The sequence below is a fragment of the Micromys minutus genome, assembly GCF_963924665.1.
Source record: "Micromys minutus genome assembly, chromosome: 1".
NCBI lineage: Eukaryota > Metazoa > Chordata > Mammalia > Rodentia > Muridae > Micromys > Micromys minutus.
The window spans coordinates 243,926,451-243,935,442 of NC_137969.1; the positions used below are offsets into that span (position 1 = coordinate 243,926,451).

Here is an 8,992-nt window from a genome sequence, read left to right on the forward strand (position 1 = left end):
CCCTCAGTAATGAGTATGACCTGAGAGTTGTAAGCTGAAACAAACCTTTTCCCCCATCACATTGTTTTACTCATGGTGTTTATCTCAGCAAGAGAAATTAAAGTAGCATCCACCCCCTCCAGGGGGCTAACAGTGGGGTCGCAGGAGGGATCTTTTGCCACAGTCAGATTCATGGGAGCTCATCCAAGATATGGCTGGGGGCTGGGTTAGTGGGAGGATTATATTTCTGGTATGTGTTAGGACCACACAGGTTTCTATCAGGGCATGAAATATGGTCACAGGAAGGTAAGTACCCAAAGCTGATCTGTTTAAAATAGGAGCAGCCCCTCCGCCTTACCCAGCAGGTGAGTTAAAGAGAGCAAGCTCTGGGCTTTCCCCACTGTGTGGACAACCAGCATCATTCCTACTGTGTGCCAAGAGCTAGATGCTTTACTTCCAATGTCCCATTTAGTCCTCACAACACCGTCTGGAAGCCATACTGTTGACAGCAGCAACCCCACTTGACAGACAAGATCTCCAAGACATGGAGAGGTTAAGACTTCTTACCCTATAGGCCAGGCTGTCCTGGACCTCATTATACAACCCAGGCTGGTCTCAAATTGACTGTAATCCTCCTGCCTCATCAACTCAAGTACAGAGGTGACAGGTGTGAGCTGTCACAGCCAGCTCTTGATTTTGATTTTCATAAGGAGCTTTCCAGTAAGTTAATATTTTCTCACAAAATTTACTTGTTAAAACAAGACACACTCCTAGGTGTGGTGCCACATGCCTTCATGCCCAGCACCTGAAAGGCAGAGGCAGGTGGATCTCTAAGAGTGTGAGGCCAGCCTGGTCTATATATTGAGTTCCAGGACAACCAGAGTTACAGAGACCATGTTTTTAAAAGGAGGAGACAGAGAGGCAGAGATCTCAAGCCCAAAGCTTCTTTTCTACTCAGAGATTTATGCATTTTCCCTCCCTCTTCCTACATGTCTCTTCCTCCGCTCTGTTTTTCCTCCCAGGAAGAAAAAATGTTGGGCATCCTGGTACAGAACCAAGTCCGGAGTGGAGTCTCGGGCGTCGTGGGCATGGAAGTGGATGGGCTGCCTTTTCATGGTGTTCATGCTGAGATGGTCCAGAAGCTGGTGGATGCCACCACAGTGCATGTGTGACCAGCTGTGTTGTTTGTATGCAAAGTCCCTGCCCGATGTCAGCCTTTGTCTAGGCAGGAGTTCCAGAGGCATTGTTCTAACCGCCCTTCATCCTGGCTTCTTCGGACCCTGCGATCTGCTCTGAGCATCTTTCTGCCTCTCACTTGAGAGATAATTCTGGACCAGTTAACTGTAGAGCAGACATAAGGACATTGGCAGCACACGCCTTTAATCCCAGCACTGAGGAGACAGAGGCAGCTGGATTTCTGAGTTTGAGGCCAGCCTGGTCTACAGAGTGAGTTCCAGGACAGCCAAAGCTACACAGAAAAATCCTGTCTCAAAAACAAGAGGGAGGGGCATCACCATGACCTGGGCCAATTGAGAAAGGATAGAGAGCCCACACACAATGTTGGGTTGAAACACGAGGGTTCATACTTACCACTACCACCACCAGCAGAACAGTTAGATCTTTGAAATGCTTTCCCCCCTAATAATCATACATTAACTGTTTGAAGGGATTCCCCACAAGATCTTTCCAGCCATTACATCCCACATTCGCCTCACCCTCACTCACCCTTGACATTTCTTACACATACTTCCTGTCTGCTTATTTCGAGCCAGACTCTGTCCTCTTTGTGGGGGAAGGAAGCCATATTTGCCAGTAGAACCCAGAGGTGAGTCAGACCTCCCCAGGACTCAGGCAGATGAGTTTCTCCTGATCTTTCACAGCCTCCAACCCTACATTTCTCAACAAAATCAGAAACCGAGTCACTGACCAGGCCGCGTTACATGCTTAGTCCTGTCATCATGATGACATCTCATGTGGGATCTGAGCCTAGTAAATGTTGTTCCATGTCTTTACACATGTCTGGTGTCTGGTACTGTTCTTTAAGGGGCCTTCATTGTGAAGAAGGAACACATGATACAGAGCTTACACTCCAATAAAGTGTAAGTGTGAAGAGAAAAAGTCTTTAGTATGAACTTCTAGTGTTTGCTCTCTATTTGCCATTCTGGCATGGATTCACACCTTCAGGGTTCACACTTGCAGGATCTGTGCTTGTGCTGTGGAAGACACTCAGAAGGAGGGCCAGTCCTCCACCCGAGACCTCACAACTCAGCAAACACACCTTGGCTCTGCAGCCCATGTCTCTTTGAGTTATTGTGGTTCACTACAAATTTCACACCAGGAGAGACTCTGATAAAAAGGATACTCTGATAATTGGAAAAAAAAAAGATAACTACAATACTATCAACATTGTGGAAAAGCTGCCAACAATTATATGATTCATGTTTTGAAGGAAATATTCATAGATTTGGCTTTTGGCAAATAATAGAATTCTACTCTAGCACTGAACAAGCTGAGGAGCAACGTGTTACAAGTTATGCTTGCTGTGGGAAGAAACGTATGGAGAGATGGTTGAGCTATTTAAGAAAAAGGCTAAGACTCAGTTAAGTTCAGAGAAGGCGAGTTCTGAGTGGAACATAGTGCATCATGGGAAATAGTACAAATGCTGTCCCTTATGGGTAGATGAAGACTCAGCACTTATGTTGAGTCTGAGGTACAAAGCGGGGGAGGACCCCTTCCCGATGTCCATCCCAGGGGCTATTGGTACCCTGTTTTCTGCTTTTAAAACTTTTTCATTCCACACTGTGATTCCCACTCAAACTTTGTTCTACTCTTGTCTGTTGTCAGGAGATGTGTCTGTGTTTATGTCTGTGACGGCTACCACCTCCAGAAATCAGTGACAAGAACAAGAGATGGCCTACAGGGAACTGTGGTGTCACCCAGGGTGAGAGGTAGCCTGGTTCTAGCCATTGCTGGGCAAATGGAATCTGTAGGCTTTTTAGGATGCTGTGGAAAGAGAACCTAGGAAACAGTACATAGGACATACAGTTGGTATTCACAAGCTTACTGGGGTAGCATGCTCTCTCTATATAAGTGTACCAGCTCCTTATCTCTGGATGTCCTCTACACAACTGACACCCTGTTGCTCAGCTAGGAAAAACATTCCTCTGAGGTCACCTCTTGCTTCCCATTGCCTGCTGACCCCACCCCCCAAGTTGTCCCAGCCCATAGCATCTGCTACTTCCTGCCCATTATGCATGGTTTCTGCTGGCTTCATTCCTCTCTACACAGGATGGAGACTGTGTGGCTTACTAGCAAATTGTATGTTCTCTATATCAGTGATGTGATGTGCTTCCCAGAAGCACAGAAGCAGAGGGTTATGATCCAGGTAGCACATTTGAGCAAGTAGATTTTGTTCAGATCAGATGACAGCTTAAGACCTAGGCAGAGGTGATTTGAACTGTCAGTCAGATTGGCTAGATGTTCACCAATTTCACCTCTCCTTGTCTGTCACCTAGTAAAACTACATTTCCCAGCCTCCCTTGTAGCTTGGGCTCATGTGACCAGGATCAGGTTAATTGGCCATTATTGCATGTGGCATTCTCTTCACACTTCTCTTACTTTTGTAGATGGGCAGGGGGAATCCCACAATTATAGACCTGCTACTGGAAAATTCTGGGGTATTCCTTTATGGTTGTCAGGTAATGCCAGGGAAGGTGAAGTTCTTTCTTGGGGTTCTTAGTCTTATTGATAAAGTACTTTAAGAATGGACTCAAACAGAAGCTTGAGGATTGTATTGGAGCTTAAAAGGAAACTCCATGGCAGGACATCTGTAAGTCTCAGCAGGTGCCCAGAGGGGAAAATGGACAAGCTTAGGGGAAAACCAGTAAGGAGGAAGCCTAAAATACCAGGAAAGAACTGCTTAGGCTCTGGTCAGCATCTGCAAGAAAGAGAAAAAAAGAAAAAGTTGTTTCTTTCTGAGACAAGACACAGAAAGATGGGCAGAGCCAGTTGGACCCCCCAGGCTGCTTTTACAGACTGTACTCGGAGACTAAAAATTATAGGAAAGATGAAGTATTTTAGGAAACAGATAATTATTGAGGTAATACTTTTAGCGTGTGTTAAGATGTTCATATCTTCCTAGGAGAGGTCTCATCTTGCAGAACTTTGTAGCTGAACTAACTCTTCAGGGGGAAGACAGTGGCGCTCTGGCATTCTTTACAGTAACATAACTGGTTCGCTGGGGGGGGGGGGATTTGAATTGCTGTCATTACTTGGGAAAATCACTTTCCAAAAAGAAGCTGCTCAGTGAACTTTAAGGAAATTGTGTGTGTGTGTGTGTGTGTGTGTGTGTGTGTGTGTGTGTGTGTGTGTGTAAGTGTGGGTATGGACACATGAGTGTGGAGAGCAGATGTTGGCTTTGGATGCCTTCCCTAATGGTCTCTACTTCCTTTTCTGAGCAAGGGTCTTTCTTGGACCTGGAACTCACTGATTCAGTTAGACTGACTGGCTGGCAAGCCCCCAGATCTTCTGTCTCTACCTCTACAGATCGGGCATTATAGACATAAGCATCAGACATGCTGGTTTTGGTTGTTTGTTTTTTTGTGGATTTTTAGTTTGTTGTTGTTTTGAGGCAGGTTCTCACTATAGCTCTAACTGTCAGGGAGTTATTATGTAGACCAGGTTGGCCTCAAACTCACAAAGATCCTCCCTAGTGCTGCCTTCCTTCCTTGCTTCTTTCCTTCCTTCCTTCTTTCTTCCTTTCTTTCTTTTCCTTTCTTTCTTTCTTTCTTTCCTTCTTTCTTCCTTTCTTCCTTTCCTTCTTTCCTCCTTTTAGTGTGGGTTCTAGAAACTGAATTTAATTCCTATGCTTTACACAGAAAGCACTTTCCCGATGAAGCTGCCGTCTTAGAGCCTTTTCTTTGGACATCTTAAGAACACAAAATAAACTTGTATCAGCCGCTTATGATGGTCGTTTTCATTATTACTTGGGGCTAGAGATTGACTAACCATGAGATATTTGCTCTTACCTCCCTTGTTTTACAGCGTTGTGATGTATGTTGCTAGTTACTCTAATTGAATCTATCTTTGCCTAATCTGAGCTAGAATTGTCATCGAGAAGTGTCTTTTTGAACAGCAGTCCTCAGAGGGTTATGTCCCATCAGAGATGGCAGATAAAGTGATTCTTCATTGGGGTCCTTAGGATTTAAGATGCCCCTGGAATGGCTTATCTGCATAGTGGTGACTTAGCTGCCACTCCTAGTGTCTGTGGAGAGACTGGACTGAGGGACCTGGCAGAGGTTCTTTGCAGTGAGGAGTTTGGGTGTTGTGACCTCTCTGGCATTCTCAGCACAGATAGCGAATATCTCATAGAGTTATTCCTTCGATATTTGCTAACTGAAAGAGAATGGAACTGAGATCTTCCCATCTCCCCCCAGGGCCCTGGACACTGAGACCAGATGAATTCCAGGGATGGAGATTCCATCCCCAGATGGGTAAAGCAGTTGGGTCAGATTCTGGCTTTTTCTGGAACACACGAGCTGTTGGAAAGCAACAGATGGAGATGTGTTCTGTGCTGAAGCTTTCTCCTACTCTTCCTGGGTCAACCCACAGTCCAGTGTGTGTAAACAGGAAGATGAGTCCTTGTCTCACTAAGCAACACTGGGGAGTAAAAAAGGAATTTTAATGGCTTCTGTCACCTTCAGTCTAAACCAGATGGACTTTTGCTCCCAGTCCTTCTCTTAGGAAACAAAACAGGATTAATCCTTAGTAATATTCTTGCTTAGACTGTTTGGAAGAAAGAGTCATTTCTCCATAACACTCCTGGACTCCAGAAGCCTGATCCACAGAGGGATTAAGAAGTCAAAAATCAAATTTATACATCAATAGGATGTGGGTAATCTTTAGTAATAAACATGGAGTCTGCCACTATTGAGAGGTCCCCCCACCCACGGCAGACAGAGGTGGCCAACAAGCAAGGTGGGCAGCTCCAAACAAAACCAGCTGGTTCTGGGGAAATGTCAGAGACGAAAGCAACAGGCCCTTCTGGTCTGATGGGGGCTCACCCTTGTTGGGGTGAGGGGGAAGCTAGTTAATCTACAGAACTCCATGTGGTCAAAGACAGAGGGAGTGGCGTTCACTAAACCACAGGGCTGGGCGTTGTCCTTAGAAGTCCCAGGGCAGATTTGCAACAAGGCCTTGCACAGATGCATTCAGGTTGGATTTGTGACAAATTGCACAGATGCATGGGACTTGTCACAAGGCAGAAGAGAAAACCCTACCATCCTCTGTGGCTTGGGCTTGACCGTGTATTAGGCACTCAAGGGCAGCCCCCAACTTGCCCATGTATCTTTCTATTCACATTGGATCTTCCTTAGTGTGGGCAGAGTCTCTGCCTATAAGGACTGCACACACTCTGCTGCGATTGGTTACTTTGTTTTATTTGCAGACTGAAGTCACTACATCAACCCACCTCACAGTCCAACACAGGGATACTTGGCATAAGAGAAAAGACAATACAAAGGTACAGCTCTCCTTAGTAAGGGGAGTGGAGCTTAGCTTGTTCCAGTCCAAGCCAGTGGGAATCCAGAATTTCAGGTCAAATGGGAAAATACTGTGGGATGAAGAGGCACAGAACACTTAGGGATCACCATTGCCCCATACGGACCTAGGCTGGGGTAGGGGTAGGTCTTTCTGGTATGCAGGTGTCTTTGCCAACTCTCCTATACCAAAATGGAGCTTGAGCCAAACCTGTGCCATGTGGTTAGTTTATTGTACCTGGGAACTCTGGGAAACTGCCACACTCCTCCCAAAGGCTGCTGGATGCTCTATGGTGCGTGTGGAGACAGGTAGAAGTTAGTGACAGCAGTCACGTGACCCTGGTATCAGCATCTTGGCACACAGTTGCCCTGGACACCCTGCCACTTTTATATTCTCCCTCTCTCTTTTCCCTTAGGCTCTCAGGTCTGGCACTTTGGCCAGATGGAGACAAAAAAGCTAATTAGGAAAAGCCTGTGCCGGGAACTTGGCTAGGGACACAGCTTCAGGCCTAAGCCTTTTTATTAAGCTTTAATATGCTGTTTTGAAGGGTCCCTGGCATCTCCCCAGGGAGCCCTGGGGTTTCTTTGCCATCAGCCCTGTAAAGTGAGATGTGCCTGGTGCTGGGGCTTCTTCCCTGACTGCCAGTATGAGTGCCCCAACCCTGCCCTGCGCTTCACCATAACCAGTCTTCTGGTCTAGACTAGTTTAGAGGCAAGCTCAAGTACTGATGGTGACAATACGGCTTCCTGTGTCACAGAAGACTACAGCGCATTTGGGCTGGCTTCATCTGTGACAACAGAGGCACCGGAAAGCTTGGCAGGTGGACACCCAGGTTCCTATACTCCTCTCCACATCCCAGACCTGCTGCTCTATGCCATCCTCCCGGAAGGGACCATTCTGACTCCCTCCCATCTGTAGCCCAGGTGGCCGCAGAGAACGTGGGAGAAGACAGGGCTTGTTCACACACTCCGCAGTGCCCAGACTCAGCACACAGAGCAGGTCTCCAGGGGCCAGAGGGACCTGGCTGTGGCCTAAGACCATGGTTCTGAGCACAAGGCCTGTTGTGGTGAAAAGCTCAGGCCCTAACTCAGCCTCACATACATGTGACTCAAGCTAGGTCAAGCCAACTGTGGAGGGGGGGCCCTCCCACTCGCAGTGAGTTAGGGTTCTGGAAAAGCTGAGTGGAGCTTGGTTAACAATTCAGGTTCCTCACCCTGGGCCCCACTTTTCCCAGAGGCCTCAGGGGCACCCAGAGGGTAGGCCTCCCTGGCCCTGCTTGTCCTAGAGCAGGTAAGGAAGGCTAGGCAGGCTCCTCGGAGGCGGGCTAGGTCCCTGTGGGTGGTCTCACTGACGAAGCAGTACAGCACCGGGTCAGCTACACAGTTGAAGCTGGTGAGGAGGAGGGAGAAGTGATAGACGTTGAAGACGCTCTTGGCAAACTCGCAGCTGCTCTCCCAGAGGCTGCGGACCAGCAGCAGCACGTGGTAGGGCAGGAAGCAAGCCAGGAAGATGACCACCGTGCTGAGCACCAGCCGCTGAATCTGGTCCTTGCGGCTCTTCTGTGTGCCGTGGCTGCGGCGCACAGCCCGCAGGATGCCCTGGTAGGAGGCCAGCAGCAGGCAGATCGGGAAGAGAAAGCCCACCAGGAAGCGGTAGTAGTTGATGCCACGCTGCCAAGCCTGGATAGGGTAATGCTCAAAGCAGACTCGGTGCTGGTCCTTGTCCTCAATGACCTCCTTGTGTTTGAGGAAGTAGATGCTGGTCAGCAGCTCCTTGGCCCAGATGAACACACTGACACCCACGGCGGCCTTCAGGGTCCGGAACTGGTGGAAGCGGAAGGGGTGGGCCACCGCCAGGTAGCGGTCGATGGAGATGCAGCAGAGGAAACCCACGCTGATGTAAATGTTCTCATAGAGGAGGATGCCGCACACCTGGCAGGATAAGTCACCGTGGGACCAGTTGTCATGCTGGAGTACGTACTGGAGCCAGAAGGGGAGCGAGCAGATATAGAACAGGTCTGCAATGGTCAGGTTACACAGGTACACTCCCAGCTCATTCCGGGCCTTGATCTGCAGGTACCCGAAGTAGAGGGACAGGCAGTTGGCCGGGAAGCCCACCACCAGCACCGTCACATAGACCACTGGGGCCAGTGTCTGGTGGATGGTGTGGTCGATGGGGCAAGGTAGTGAGGAGTTTTCCGTAGTGATGTTCCCCATCTTTGGGCCAGAAGGGGGCCTTACTCCTCATGGGCTTGGAGATGGAGCCAGTCTCTCGCTTGCCTTCTTGTTGATGCAAAGGTGTCAGGATGGAGACATCATCGGTGGTAGGCAGACCCCTAGGAGCCAAGGTGGAAAAGGCTTTGAATAATCGCAGCTGCCGTTTGTGTGACACCTGCCATTGACAGACACCGTTCATATGCTATATTCATCTAGAAGTTGGGCCAGCCAAGCAACTCCAGAGCAACAGGACGGGACAG

At 48.4% G+C, this 8,992-nt stretch overlaps 2 protein-coding genes across 3 annotated transcripts in view; one reads left to right on the plus strand and one right to left on the minus strand.

Annotated features, from left to right (window-relative positions):
• DGLUCY (D-glutamate cyclase) overlaps positions 1–2,395 on the plus strand; it is an 82,076-nt gene extending 79,681 nt beyond the window's left edge. For both annotated transcript variants that reach the window (XM_080924771.1, XM_080924772.1), the window contains one exon: positions 1,002–2,395. In XM_080924771.1, the coding sequence (XP_080780897.1) occupies positions 1,002–1,151 (150 nt within the window). In that variant the 3' untranslated portion in view covers positions 1,152–2,395. The remainder of the gene's footprint in view (positions 1–1,001) is intronic.
• A 5,230-nt stretch (positions 2,396–7,625) lies between these two features.
• On the minus strand, positions 7,626–8,732 carry GPR68 (G protein-coupled receptor 68; the record flags this gene model as incomplete). The annotated part of the gene is made up of 1 exon (XM_080909027.1): positions 7,626–8,732. The coding sequence occupies one exon, from the start codon at positions 8,730–8,732 to the stop codon at positions 7,677–7,679; it is 1,056 nt and encodes a 351-aa protein (XP_080765153.1). The 3' UTR covers positions 7,626–7,676.
• Between the last annotated feature and the right edge of the window lie 260 nt (positions 8,733–8,992).